This window comes from Nipponia nippon, unplaced genomic scaffold, assembly GCF_047370975.1.
Source record: "Nipponia nippon isolate SJK-2023a ecotype South Korea unplaced genomic scaffold, ASM4737097v1 scaffold_12, whole genome shotgun sequence".
NCBI classification, from domain to species: Eukaryota; Metazoa; Chordata; class Aves; order Pelecaniformes; family Threskiornithidae; genus Nipponia; species Nipponia nippon.
Window position 1 is genome coordinate 23,187,450 of NW_028262313.1, and position 14,947 is coordinate 23,202,396.

Sequence of the window (14,947 nt, forward strand, 5' to 3'; positions counted from 1 at the left end):
TCTCGGTTCAGGCTCACGGGGGACCGTGTGGTTGACCATGGGTGGTTTGCTCTGACGATGCTCTTTGACTTCAGCCACAGCAGCGGTGCTATGAAGGTACCGCTGTGATGGTCCCAGTGTTTGCTACCAACTCCTTGATGCCCCTTGCTTGGTGGAAATACAGGTTTTGGCAAACACAGAGGTGGCTGCGTGTCACTGGAGCAGCTTTGGAGCGATGGCCGGAGCGTGGGCTGTGGAGGGACCCTCCGATGGCCGGAGTGTGGCCTGGCTCTGTGCCATCGGGGGGGTCTGGGGGACTCCTCCGGGGTCAGGACTGATTTCTTCTAGCCGGTTGCTGAGTGTCTTGGGCAGACAGAGTCCCCTGTGCCTGGGCAGCTGCTGCGAAACGGCGGTGCTGTGTCCCAGAAAAGCGAGTAAGAATGAGGCAGAGAGAGGCAGGTGTTTAATTTTGCGTGCAGTTGGGCACGGTGAAGCTCTCGCAGGTTTCAGAGTGTTTTCCAGGAGAACACACCCAGTTTGTAGACAGAGTTTTGGCTTTTTTACTGGATCTCTTTAGCTTGGAGAGCCGTTTCCCGTCCCTTTTCTGAGGTGGTTCCCAGCTGGTGTGAGCTGCAATCCTGCTGGAAGGACCCGCATGCCGTGTTGGTATGGAGAGCTGTGCCAACGTGGCCTTCAGCTGCCCAGGCACCGGGAAAACGCGCAGCTCCTGCATACCAGAAAACGCCGTATGCGCCTCGGTCATCGCTGCCCTCCTCTCGCAGCGCCTCGCTCTGCAGGGCATCGGCCGCCGTCCTGCGGCCTTCGCTGCCAGAAGTAGATGTCCTCCTTGTAAGAGCCGGTTATTTTTGGATTTCTTTGAAGCAAACGGCATTTAGCATGTGTCATCTTGTATGTATGTCAGCATGAATGCTTTAGAGCATCTTCTCCAAGGAGGAGATTGTTGTTAAATGTTGTTCTGTTTTCAAAGCCTGAAATAAGGTGAGGTGCATTGTGTTTCTTGGACATGGGGAAAGGTGATGCTGCCCCAAAGTTTTTGTAGTTCACATGGTGCATGGAGTGCCTGGGCTCTGGGGGAGAGAGGTGGTTGGAAAGTATTGCAACCCGTTCTCTTAAAAAATTACATTTTCAAGCAATTTACCGGTCATGTTCTCCCTAAAGAAGAGCTGAAGGACTGCTAGCATGTTTGTAAAGGTGCTGGATACGTATCTGCAGGCCACTTGTGTTTGCAGCTATTGCTGTGAACGTGGTAGCTCGTCCACGTTTAACTGTGACCCAGTCTGCTAGCCTGTGCATGCCCGCGCGGAGGAGCCTGCGTGGTCTGTGTGTGTGTGGAGGAGGGAGATACCGTGCCCAACATGTGTCCTGAGCTTGCTCCAACGAAACGTGCATGGTTTTCCTTCTTACCCCATGTTCCTGGGCTTGTTGAGCCTCTAGGAGCAGTGGGATGGAGCAGGTCCCCTTTGGGGTCTGCCGGTTGCAGGAACCCGGTGCTGCCGGAGCTGCTCGGCATGGCCAGTATCCCATGGGCCAGCCCGGGAAGCCATGGGCTTGTGATCTGGCAGGCGGTTTGCCGGGAGCCCCACCACCACCCTCCCATGCGGCTGCTCCTCCTGGAAGCCAAGGTGTGAGCTTCGCGGCTGCCGGTGGCAGGACAGTGTCTCTCTGCCTGTGGGTGCCCCAGGGTTCCCGGTCATCCTTGGTGCACGGAGCCGTCGGGTGGGTCTGTGCCCGGCCATGTCGGGGTTGAGCCGAAGGGGCAGCCGGCACCACAGGGGCCGTCTGTGCTCAGCCGGGGAACACGCCGGTGCCGCGGTGTGGCTTCAGCTCCTGCCTAGGCACAGCCTAGGGACGCAAGGGCTGCAATCCGTCCCTGGACCCTGGGCAGCCCCGCTGCATATCTTGAGGGATTATCGTCTCTTGTCACCCCATTCCTCTTCCACTCCCAGCAAACCGTCCCCATGATACCAGGGTGGCCACCTCTGACACCCGGCACTGCCTGAGCCCATCGCCCTTCCAGCAGGTCCTGCTTGTAGCTCTCAGGTTACTCCATCAGGTCCCACTGGAGCTTTTTGGAGCCCTGAGCCCTCTGTGCTGGTGAAGGGGAGGCTGCCCAGTCTGCAGAGGGTTGGGGGTCCCCGCCAGTGGCCCCCCCAGCTTGGGGCAGGAGAGAGGCTGCTCTTTAATCCCATCTCTCTGCTCCCGCATCCCGGCATCCCGCTGCCAACAGAGCTCCCCTTGTTTACCCAACTCGGAGGAATCGGTTTACAAGGCTCACAAATACCCTTTTCACCTTTCCCATCAGAAAACACCTCCTGAAACAATGAGGAAATTGGAGGCGGCCACCTGATCGCTCCCAAGGAACCTGCAGGGCCGGGAGCTGGGGGCCAGGGGTGCGGCGGCGGGGACGCCTGGCCGGGGATGCTCCCCAGCGGCCGGCACGGCTCTGCGGGTGGGCAGCCACAGGTGCCACCCAAAAATCACCTTGAAGGGCTTTAAATGGTAAAGCTGCCGATAACCGGAGCGGAGGCCAGCGCTCCCTGCCTGGCACGCTCTGCTCAGCTGGGTGCAGTTTGCAGCACCAGCAAAAAGTTCTTTTTTTTTTTTTTACTTTAATGGCTGTAGTTAATCTTTCCCACCACCTTTGACACCAGGAGAAGGGATGCTGAGATGTTATCTGTGAGCTGAGCTGCCATCCTCCTCCCAAGTGGTGGGAGAGGTGGAGGAGGGCGGTCGGGGGGGAAGGTGCATGCGTGAAGGGACCCTGCCGGTGGTTGGGGTGCTGAGTGCCTGCTCCTGGGCTTCCACGGCAGGGCTCCTGCACGTGCTGTGCAGGATTAGCCCCAAAGCATTGGGCACTCGCTGGTGGGGCACTGGTGGTGGGTCTGTCGTCCCCGTCCCGTTGCAAGGGGCTTGCCGGGGCAGATCGTGGGCAGGGGTCTGCTCGTGTCCCAGGAGCGGGGTCGGAACCTGGGCTTCGGGGAGGTTATGGCTTTAAGCAGCAGCCGTCCTCCCTCTCGGTGCCCTGCTGCTCTGCTGGACCCAAATTCAAGCTGTCTAACAGTGTGGGTGTCCGGGGCCGTGTCCCAGAGCACGTTCTTATGCAGGTGTCAATCTCAGTTTGAGCGTTAAGCTTGCGTTGAATTTTGATTTTTCTTTTTTTCCCTCCCCACCTTAAAACAGGGAAATCAAACTGTGCTGTATGGAGGATACAGCATGTGCTCCGAGGGCACAATGAATTTCTCTATTAATTTAGAAGGAGATCTGTTCATTCTTCCCACTTAAGATCAATTTGAAGATGTGTCCTTGTAAAGACAAGTCAAGAGTGTAATTCTTTTTTGCCTTCAACGCTCATTCTGAAGTAGAATTTCTCATACCTAGAACTTGCCGTAAGACTGCGTACGGGCAACTTGCGACGATTTTTGGACGCTTTTTTCTCTGCTCTTCTTGTGACAAATGTTGCTTTTCACCTTCTGTATTTTAAAGGAGAATTTCGTGGAGAACTGGTCTCTCGCATGATGGGAACCGTTGTCAGTCTTCCCTAGGACAGTCGTCGCAAGCCATTGCTTGTGACAGAACAACGTATTTTGGGGGAAAAAAAGTCTCAATGCGTGGTTAAGAGCTCAGAGAGCAATGAGAGAGGTGTTACACTTCAGGGGTTTCTCATCACCGCTTGTGCTTCCCGGCCTCTCGGCTGGGAAACGGCCCTGCTTTTAGAGAAGAGAGGGAGGACACGGAGGGGGAAATGGAGGAGAAAAAATGGGGGAAATTGGAGGGCAAAGGGCAAAACGTGTGTGCGCGGGCAGGAGCGCGGCTGGCGGGGAGCAGCAGTCGGAGGCAGCACCCCCAAACCCCACGCGCAGCGCCGCGGGGAGGTGCCGCCTGCTTTGCTGGTGGCTCTGTCTTGCTCGATGTTCGTGTAGGAGATCTGGGACGTGTTCCTGAGCTAATTCCCAGGCAGAAGCTGCGTGCTTCTGAAGGTGAGACTGAGTGTTCGTGGAAGAAATAGAGCTCCTAATTTTATCCCAAAAGCATAGGCCTTCTTTCTGAATTTTCTAGGATGAGGAAGTGCCAGCAGGATGTGGTGCTGGGATGTTCTCGGCTCCCTTGATTGCTTTATGGCCTCTCCCCTGGTTAAAAATCAACTTGCCCTGAGCCCAGACAGCCCTGCCGTCAGCGCAGGCTGGTGTCGCGTGGGCCGGTCGGTTTGCAGGTGTTGGCCAAGGCTTTGGCCGAGGAGGTGTGATAGGTCCTCCTGGTATGGAGATGGGGGATGGATAGGAGCCTTCTCCTCCTGCTCCGACGTTGCAAGACATCTGCTTGACTTGTTTGTGGCTTCCTGTTCGGCATCTTCTGGGCAGGAGGGAGCTGGCAGAGGCTGGAGGAGGGAATTTGAGTCACTTGGGAGTCCTGTGCCAGAAAGCCTCTGACTCAGCCCGGCCTTGGAGAAACGAGTGTGGGATCCAGCTGCCTCTCGGGGTGGGAACCCGTGAGCGAGCGTGCAAGTGTTCACTTGCGCTGCATGTCTGCGGCCTGGCGCGGGGTGGGGAGGTGAGCGAGGGGAGGGAGGGGCAGGGGCTCCTTTGCATCTCCTGCTACCGGCTCCCGGGATTGCATCAGGGCTCCGGCCGTGGGTGGGGGAAGCCTTTATCGCTCCCAAGGCTTTGGAAGTGGCGTGCTGGCCGGGGGCCAGCTGACCTACTTGGTAGCGTTCAGGCAGAGCGCAGCTCACCTGCCGGCAGCGCCGGGGATGGAGCCGGGCTCCGCCGTGGCAGCGGCGGTGCAGGCGTTCTCCCACCACCTGTTGTTGTTGCGTCCTGCACAGGCCGCTTAGGGGTTAAGTTTTCTGCTCGTTTGTGAGGCTGCTGCATCGCTGGCCTCCAGAAGTCATGACTTTCACAAAACTTAATTGTTTCCCCCAAGCTTGCATGGCAAAGGCGCAGCCGCCGTACCAGTGGTGCTGGGGTTGGGATGATCCCGACTGTCCCCCTGTGCCTGATGCCCTGTGGCTGTGGTGCTGCTTCAGGAGCCGGCGTGGTGGAGGCAGAGCCGCGACCTGGCAGGGAGGATGGGGCAGATAACCTGCCTGAATTAAGCTCCCACAATGGGAGCAGTGTGGGTGAAGGGGATGGTGCCCGCTGTCCCTGTGCCTCGCCAGCTCCTGCGGCTGGGTGAGGGTGGGCGCCAGGGCTGCCCCTTCCAACCCAGCGAGCTGGTGGAGAGGTGCAGCTGATGTCTGTCTGTCCTGGCTGTCCCTCCCGCTGCTACAGCTGGCACCGAGCTCCAGAGCCCTTGCCAAGGGCATCGGGGTGTGCATGGGCTCGGGCCCCGCCTGCCTCCTCCCAGCCCGGTCGGTCGGTGTGCGGATCTGCCAGGGCTCCCGCAGCCAGAGGCCTGGAGCCTGGTCTGCTCGGGCGCTGCTTTCAGCTCCGTGGCTTCTTGCTAAGACTTGTACCAGAGCCACGGAGCAGGTTGGTCTTGTGTGTTTGATCTTCCTTTGGTGCCTGCAGCCTCAGCCAGTGCGGCTGGCTGGGGGGAGGAGTGTCCTCATGGCCCCGTCCCACTGCTGGGGTGGGATGGGGCAGGGACCGGCCGCGCGCGGGAGCAGAAGGGAAAGCCGCGGACGTGCAGCCTGCCGAAGCACACGCTTTGGTTTTTGCCATGCCCAAATTACACGAGGGAGTTGCAGCAGAGATGACTTTGCAGGAACATCCATTCCCACCTTATCTTCTATCAAGAACGCATTACGTTGCCTACATCAAAGTAGATGCTCTGCTGCTTCCCTCCTTGTTGCCCTAATCGTCTACTTCATGCTGAAAAAAAAAAATCAGAGTATTGCTCCACAATAGTGAAATCCGAATGCTAATTATCAGCATATTGCCTTCCTTCCCTTTGGAATGCCCTGCCTTCCAGCCCCAAATAGCTTTCCTCCCTCCGTGCTCCTCTCCATCCGGTCCTCCCACGCTCCTGGGCACGCCGTTGAGCCTGGCTTGGTAGAAGTTGTCCTGCAGGATGCTTCCCTCCCTTCCATTTAAGGACAGGAATTCCTCGGGGAGTCGGGGAGCCGGGGCGTGGAAGGGATCCCTCCCCGCGCCCCATTGTCAGGACTTCTCCTCATGCCTAATTATCGCCTGTCCCTGCAGGAAGCTCCTTGCCTGGCCGTCGGGCAGAGCCGCGACGTCTCCAGCCCGCCTGCTCGCCAGCCCTTTGTGGGAAGACTCCGTTCCCTTTTCGGTGCCAGGCTTGGGTTTGGGAAGCGTGCTCGCCCTCGTCGCGGCAGGAGGGCTGGGGAGTGGGACTGGACCAAGCGAGCCCCTGGTTTTGTTGGTGGGAGCCTGCGCCGGCTCCTTGCACGTGCAGTGATGGTGTAGGAAGAGGAGAACTTTATTTTGGTGTCAAAAAACATCTTGTGGAGAGAAAGCAGCAGAGATTAAGCATGAAATAAATTGTGTGAAAGTGGGGCTCTGGATGGGGTGGGACGGGCTGGCGTGGCCCCCGCTGCCTGCGCTCAAGTGCGTGGCTAACCTCTCGCCCTCCTCTCTTCCAGGTTCATGACTGGGAAGGGGCTGGTCATCTACCCGGAGATTGGGGATAAACTGGACATTATCTGCCCCAAGGCGGAGCCGTCCAAGCCTTACGAGTACTACAAGCTGTACCTGGTGAAGAAGGACCAGGCAGATGCCTGCAGCACCGTCATGGACCCCAACGTGCTGGTGACGTGCAACCGGCCCGAGCAGGAGATCCGCTTCACCATCAAGTTTCAGGAGTTCAGCCCCAACTACATGGGCCTGGAGTTCAAGCGGCAGCAGGATTACTTCATCACATGTGAGTCGCCCTCCTCTTCCTCGCCGCTGTCCCCGGCTCAGAGGGGCCGCGGGGGCCTGGAGAGTGTCGCCAGGCGCTTGTTCACGACTTGGCTGGTGCAAAGAGCTGACATGGATGGAAAATATTTCCCGCTGGATGGGAGAAGGGGGAGGAATGTGTCACTGGCCAAGCGGGTCACCGGCCTGCATCTGGCTGCTGTGCTGTGCCTTGTGTCCCCTGCCTGCGGCAGGAGCGTGTCCCCCAGCTGGGGTCTGCCCTGGCACGGAGGGGCAGCACGTGTCTGAAGCACCGGAGCTTAATTTTGCTGCCATCTTTCTCTGAGGCTGGAGGTGTTGCAGGGCATTTCTTGTAGGGCTTTGCTCTGGGGAGCTCCCGGTGAGGCAGCTGGGATCGGGAGGAATGGTGACTGAGGAGGTGCTCGTCCTCCTCTCTGGGTGCTGCCTCCAAGAGCAGCCCCAGCAGTGGGAAGCCGCCGGTTGTGCCCAGTGCTTGCCGTGGTCTAAATGGCTGTAAAATTCTGTATACTGGCTTGTTGACGTTGTTTCTCGGTATAGCATGGTTTTATGGAGGGGAGAGGGAACGAGGGCTGAATTTTCTCAGAGCCCGTGGTCAGTGCGTGCAGGGGACCATTGCAGAGGGATGTGTCTGCCTGTGCCGGCTCTGGTGTGGATGGAGGGTGGTCTCTGGGGGGCTTGGCCCTCCTTCGGCAGCCGTTCTGGCGGTGCTGGGCTCGGCGATGCCTGCCAGCTCGCTCTTGCTCTGCTCAGCCTCTCCTCAGCCTCGCTGTTTCTGCCTGCCTTGGTGCATTGCGTGCGAACCCGCAGCGGAGCAGCCGGCAAAGGGCACGGTGGCCACGCGGCTCATCTCTCCCCTCGCCGTCACGTGCCACGGGCTCGCCGGCGAGCGGCCCGGTGCAGAGGTCAGCTGCCCATGTGGTAGGCGAGCGCCGAGCCCTGGGAGCTGGTGCTTTCCAGTCAATAAACAATGTATTTTTAGCCTGAAATCTTTGCCCTCAGAGGGGGTGGCGAGGATGTTGCAGGCAGCTGGGGACAGGAGGTGCTCTGCTGTAGCGCGGTGCTGTGGTGATGCTGCCAGCCTGGATTTCCCCAGCGAGCCCTCCCTGGGGCTGGAGCTGGCTGTCATTTTGCTGCAGAATAATTTGAGTAAACTTGGTGCTGAGAAAACAACCGGGATGGGCTCCAGCAGGTCAGCCCTGAGCCCACCCTTGCCTTGCAGCTGGGCGCAAAGGGGCTCACAGGGGTTTCTGGTCATCCATGCCCGGCACCACGCGGCCATAGGAGGGGTGATGGCTGGGAGGACCTGGCGCAACAACCCGCTCAGCCTGCTCGGCACGGCCGTGGTGCTGGCAGAGACCGCGGGCTGCCCAGGGCTGCGTCACCGTTTGGCAGGGCCGGTCTCTCCCGAGGGAGGCTGTCACCCTCACTGGCCGGTTCTGGGACCGTCTGTCCGGTGTCGGTGTCGCTTGGGGGGCACAGGTGGAGTCACCAGCTTTGCAGCCGTCGGGGGTGCAGGTGACCCTGGCTGTGAGCCCAGGCACCCCAGGGATGGGCTGGGGATGCCAAAAGCACTGGCACAGGTCCCCTGCAGGCTCCCATCTCCCTTACCATGAGTAACCAGGGCTGGCACCAGCCTGGTGGCTGTGGGACCCCAAAGGTCAGCCCTTCTGCTGTCCCTCAGCTGATGCAAGGCTTAATTCAACAGCAAGCTTTCCCTGCAGTGGGCAAAGAGGGGGAAAGAGGGGCTAAATGCACAGCCATGAGGCTGCCTTTTGTATGTCGGCCCAACATCTTGAAGCACTCGGTCAGTGGCTCCTCTGTGCTCGGGGTCAAGTTCAAGCAGCGGCACGGTCATCAAGCTAACGAGGGCTGAAAGCGGGGTCCTGCCTCGCGCCCTGCTGCTACGTCCCCTGGGACCCTCGGGCTGCAGATAGCCCCCAAAGATAAATATGTTCCCCAGAATGAGCTCAGGAGCCTAACGAAGCGCCGGGGAGGAGAAACGCGGGGATCCCTTGCATTGCAATGCAGTCTGGCAGGAAGGTGCAGGCAGGGCAGGCAGAGGATTTACCAGGCTCTGAATTGCACAAGTTTTAAGGAGCTGCTTTGCATTTCACACGAAAGCTCTTGCTTAAGTTAAATCAACCGCCCGTAGCTTTCAGTGGCATTTTCACAAGCGGCCGATGGTGTGCTGCCGAGTACAAACGCGGCTCCCCGAAGGCCCCCGTGGCTTTGAGCTGATGCCAGCTCCCCTCCAACGCTGCCAGCACACCTGGGTCACCATCGCTCCGGCTTGCTGCAGCTCCGACGGCAAAGCCGGCGCGGCGCAGCTTGCAAAATCCCGGCTGTGCATCCCGTCGGAGGTTTGGCTGAGGCTTTTAAACTCACTGCATTTTTGCTCAATCTTTTTTTTATACAATTCTGCTACCAGCAATGGGAATCTTCTCCCATATCTAGAATTTTTTTCTATATTTGTAATGCAATCCTTTCATCCCAAGGCGGGGGGGGATCTCCCACGAGACAGCCATAAAATCCTATTGATCCTCTATTTCCCAGTCTCCCGTTGCAGCACCTCGGAGCTGTGTAGGGCTGGAATAGGGATGCAGTGAGCGGAGTGCTCAGAGGATCCCTCTAGGGTCCCCCTCTCTCCTCAGGGGGCTGGCAGTGCCCTCTGCCCCCTCCTTGGACCATTTCTGACTTTAATTTCTCTTGACTCCTCTGCGCTTTGAAGCGAGCCCCCTCGGCGCTGGGAGCGAGCGGCCGCTGCCAGCTGAACTTTGGCCCCTGGGTGGGCCGAGGATGCTCCTGTGATCTGGCCGTACCCTCTGCCGAGCAGCCCCAGGAGCTCTTTCTGCCAAGAAATAAAATAGCCAAAAAAACAAAGTCAAAAGTCTCCTGAGCAGACCACCCACGTGTTGTCTTTTTTTTTTTTTTTCCTTCCCTTTTTTTTTTTCTCCTTCCCCCCCCTCTGCCCAAGCTTTGCCTTGACACACAAAAGGTTTTTTTCTTCCTTTTCATTTGCCGTCGGCCCTAAGCCGGGGGAAGCGATGCTGAAGCCCCGGGAGCGGGGCGGCAGCGGGACGTGTGCCGCTTGGCCCCTGCCTTCCCCAGGCGGCTGGAAAACCTCCCCGCCGGAGCCAGGGGCCTTCCCGGGGTCCCCCCGCATTCAGGGCTGCTCCCCCCTTGCCTTGGATATGCCAAGCCTCGTTTAGGGCCACTTTTATCACAGAGGGACACGGCCCCAGCCCTCGGCTTAGCAATGAAAAAGGCTTTTGAAAGCAAACATAACGTCTACCCATCCTCTCCGAAGCCTTGCACCGAGCCCCTCCGCACCAGCCCCAGGCTTTCATTAAAAGCATCTTTTCTCCCGGGGCTGATGCCTCTTGCTAAATCTTTTCATAAAGAACAAGATTCAGCAGCTCCTGCCTGCAGGTCCACGCTGCAGAAGCGGCTTGGTGGAGGACGTGGGGCTGCAGCGGGACACGGGGCACCGTCCCCAGGACAGGGCCCCGAGAGAGCAGGGAGGCTGGGGATTTGGGAACTGGGTGTTTTGCTCTTTGGGCTCAGGGCAGCCCGTGGTTTCTCCTGTCCTTGGTCTCCTGTGGCTGCCTCCCTGCCTGCCTTTGGTGTCTGGGTGGGAGTCTCCTGTCCCCGGCGTCCTGTCCCCTCCCTGCAAAAGCATGGTACGCTGCGGGCAGACGGAGGGAAGCACGCGGTGGTGGCTCTCCCGGGCGGTTCCTCCTGCTGTGCCGCGTGGGAGGTAGGAAGGTGAGGTCCAACAGGAATGAATTCTTGCTTTTTGCCCAAAAAGAAAGTCCTTTTGGGGGTTCCTCGGCCAAGCACAAAGCCTTGGGCTTTGCTGGAAAGGTGGATGGGGACTCCAGGGTAGCTTGTACTTGCAGACCTGTGCGCAGGGGTGAGTGCTACCTCCGTTCCCCGGACCAGCGGTGAGGTTTGGATCATTCACACCATCCTCATCAAGGCAGAAGGTGCTTCTGGCTCATTAGCAGGCATGTGGTTACTCCTCCCGTCGTCCCTGCTGAGCTGGTAGAGAAGCTGGTTGCTTGTGAATGGCTGAAACAGGAGGGAAGAATGTGTCCAAGTGCTTAAAATTAATCCCTCCGATTGCTTTTTGGGCTATCGGGAGCAAAAGGCTATAGGAAGATGAAAACAGGACTGCTTTGTGAAGGTGCCGTTCTAGAGGTGGGATGGGGGTCTTGCCTCACGCCGGTGGGTCATCTGCCCCAGGTCTGGGAGCCTGACCATGCCAATGTTTCTCCTCAGCCTGGGTTTTTACCAATTTCTGATGATTTTCTCTGCTTCCTTGGCTGTCCGTGTCCCACTCAGGTGGGACCTCCCCCTCCCTGTGCTCCTGGGGTGCTCGTGGGCAGCTCCGGCCCCCCCCGCTTGGCCAGCCGTGCAGGTTCGGCTCTCTCCACCTCCCCTCCTAACTCACTCCAGCTCTTAATTGCGTTTGCTGCTACTCTTTGAACTCGCTCCAGTTTTACTATCTCTGGTAATGAGGTGCCTAGATAGAGACGCATTAATCCCGATGTCCTGGCAGCGGGGCGGTGTGAGGAGGAGCTCCCGGCGCGGCTCCCCCGCCACGCAGGAGCCCTGGATGTGGCTCGGCAGTGCCCTCCCTGCTGCTGGTGCCACCGGGCCCTGGCAGGGAGCTGCCGCGGGTGACCTGTTCTTCAGCCCAGCGCTTGCTTCGTCCTTGGACACGGTGGTGGTGGTCCCGGCAGCCCTCTCTGCGTTTGATGGGGTGCGGGAGAGCGAAGACCCCCCAGCAAAGCTTCACTCAGCCTTTCGCTGCTCTGCAGGCAGCTGTTTGCAGAGGTGATGGGCAGCGCCTTGTCCAACCAGCGCCATGGTGTTTTTCCAGGTGGGATCTTGCCCATCTTGCGATCTTGCCTATCCTTCTGCCAGGTCCCTGGGCACGGCCACGGTGTCCCACCTCTCCTGTGAGCCTGTTTAAGGCAAGGAGACCTCGTTTGATGAAAATGCTAAAGTGAAAGCGAGGCCCCAGTAGATATTTGCCCCATAAATCTAATACATTTGCTGTTTATTGTTAGTCTTTAAGCTCTTCAATCCATTTTTGATGTAATAATGTTCGTAATCCAATCTAATGCTTTTTGGCAGCAGGATTCAGTGAGACCAGATATATTACCCTGAGTGTTCCTTTAAACCCCTTGTCTTGCGTTTCTGTTTTTAGATGCAATTAGACTTAACCTGGCAAGAATTATTTTTTGTAAACCATGGCTGCCTCTGTGATGTGGGCTTCGTCCCCGGGCCTTTCTGCATCAGCATTTTTCCATAGCTTGTGCTTCAGCGTGGAGAAGGGGGTCACCTATATACTGCCAACTGCCAGAATCATCCTTCCTTCTTTTTTCTGGGACACGTTGCCATACTTGCTTTTCTGGCTGTACTCCTCCAGCTTCCGAAATAGCTGCCGCTGGTTTGGGAAGCCTTCAGCCCGTGCCAGCATGTGTGAGAGCGTCTGTGGAGCCGATGAACTCCTTTCTGCAGCCCTTGGTACTTAATAATTTCCTCCCTGGTTCCTTCTGCCCCGGCGAGTGCCGCGCTGGCCGCCCATCTCCGACGGGTGCCGTGCCGGGGGTGCCGGGCCCAGCCCCCCAGGCGGTTTGTCACCCCGCCAGCTCTTTGCTGGTTTTCTTTGCTGATTGCATTTAAATGTGGCCACTTTCATGTGCTCCTCATCTTCCGTCCCACAACTTGTTTGGTGAAGATGAGTTGAAAGCAAAAGTGCCGTTTGATGCCGTGATGAGAGCTATGAACTTCTGCTGATAAAAACCCAATTAACTGGCTTCCTCATTCTTCACCCAAATGGGCCGGGGCTGTCCTCGTCCCACCAGCTTGCGACATACGTGCAGCGACGTGGAAAGCCTGGGCGAAGCAAAGCCGTCCTGGTGGCATAACCATCTGGTTTTGGGAGCTGGCTTTCCTCCTCCATCCCCATCCTGCTGGGAGCTGGTGGCAGAGGGTGGATGAGACCCTCTCCCGGCGGGAGAGGCTGCGTGGGAGCCGGCGGCCTTGCGCCGGAGACAAACGGGTCTCTAACGGTGTCCCACTCCCAACTTCAAAGCCCAGGCGCTGGACATGTCAAACCCAAATAATGGCCCTTGGACAACACGCGGTTCCTTGTCTTGGAGGCTTGTCTGAAGACCGTGACCACAGTAAATGCGATTTTGTTGAGCCCTGTCCCTTAAGCCTCTGCCTCTTTTCTCTTCTCCTCCTCCCTCCTGACCTTTTCGGCTCAGCGCTGTCCCCGGACAGCCCCTGGCAGCTGATCTCATAGCTCAGCCTTTCACAGCCCTAATAGGGATGAAAAGCCCTATCAGAAAGGGCCAGTGTCCCGCACCCAGCCAGGAGGTAAATACCCAGGCTTTGATCTGCTCCTGGGCTGGGGAGAGGGGGCCCTGCCTGCAACAAAGACCCCGGCCAGGGGTGCTGGTGCCCGCTTAACTCTCTGGCTGCTGGGCAGCCTGGCCCCTGCCTGCACCCGGCAGGCAGCTGCCCGCAGCTCTTGCATGGCCTCGGGGAGCCGGGCACCAGGTTGTGTCTGCCTGCGGAGTCGGGCTGCCCGCATCCGAGGATGCTCTTCCCTAGGAGAAACAATTTCCAAGAGCATCTCTTTAACACTGACATGACCCTTTAGTAGAAAATGAAACGTATTTAACTCCTTGGTGCTCCTGAAAACTGAGGTGACGTGCAGCCTGGGCAATAGCAGCAAGGAGGTGACATCCAGCTGGCACCCGTGCATCGCCTGCTTGATCCTGCGCTGCGCCCCTTGACGCTGCTGGGGCGGCGCGACTGCCTGGCCCCCCCGAAGGCGCTCCCTTTGCAGCTGTGGTGGAGGTCCCTTTGGCTTTGTGGTGCGTGCCATGGCCCTGCCTCTGCCCCGTCCTCCTCCTCCCCTTCCAGCCCCTGCTGCCCCGGCACATCTGCAGCAGCGGGGCACGGGGACCCCAGGGAATCCTCTGGAGCTGCAGGGGCACGGACCATGGTGGACCCTGCTCTTCAGTGATGGTCACCTCCACAGGCTCCCTCCACAACACGGGAAGAGATTAAAACTTGGCTCCTTTTGGACTAAATTTGCAGTAAGAGACTTGAAAGGCAGAAGAAGCCTTCAGCTTGATGAAGACTTGAAAGAGATCCCAGCATACAGGAGCGGCTGGGAAGGGTGTGCAGTAGATAAGTGCAGGCAACTACTTCCTTGGCATATTTTTTTAAATAACCACTTCTTCATCAAGACCCTCTCCCCGGGTTTTTCCTTTGGGATCCCCATTGTACTCTCCTGCTCCTGTACCTGCTTTCTTCCAGGCACCACCGCAGCTCGGACTGGTGTGAAGGGCTGTGTGGTGTAGCTTCAGCTGCAAGCTGGGCTGCTGGGCGATCGCGTGGGGCGTGTGGGTGCGGCCACGGGTGCTGGGGCGTGCGATGGTGGGTGCTGGGGCGTGCGATGGTGGGTGCTGGCTGTCAGACCAAAAGCGCGCTGCAGGCTCCTAAAAGCATGGCTGCACACGGACCATGAGACGTACGGGGTGCAAGCAGGTTTGGCGTTAATGAATTGTGATGTGCAGCCCTTTTCCATCTCTTTACTTTCTTATGGTCCGTGTTTTGAACACCTCTCGACCAGGCTGGCTGTGCTGGGGAGGGCTGCCCAGGATTGCATGTGGCACCTTTAAAAGCTTGCCTTTCTGGGGAGAATTGGTTTTACTCGCCATTTGAAGTTTCTTTGCCCTGGGAATGATGATTTTTCTGCTGCTGCTGTGTAATGACTGTGCTCTTTGATCCCGCCTGGCAGCGCGGAGCGGGTGTTAACACAGCTAATTGAGAGCCGGCCGCGGCGGGATGGCGGGGAGCAGCGGGGTCGGCTGCTCACCCCTCTGCACTGGGGTCGGCCCTAACTTGGAGGGCAGAGAGGCCCTTTCCTCCATCCTTCACTCAGCAAGTGGGCAAGTCCTCGTCTGGATCGTTGGGGGCTTATTTAGCTTCTGTTGGAAATCTCCAAATCCTGTAACTTGGGATGTTGCTGGAGACCATTAGGTCTGTGTGCCGATGACCTGGAGCTGAGACCACCTCCT

The 14,947-nt window shown here is 58.1% G+C and overlaps 1 protein-coding gene across 1 annotated transcript in view; it reads left to right on the forward strand.

Moving 5' to 3' along the window:
* EFNB1 (ephrin B1) overlaps positions 1 to 14,947 on the forward strand; it is a 55,754-nt gene that overhangs the window by 24,835 nt on the left and 15,972 nt on the right. Inside the window, exon 2 of the mRNA XM_087749218.1 lies at positions 6,545 to 6,822. Coding sequence (XP_087605344.1) covers positions 6,545 to 6,822 — 278 coding nt within the window. The remainder of the gene's footprint in view (positions 1 to 6,544; positions 6,823 to 14,947) is intronic.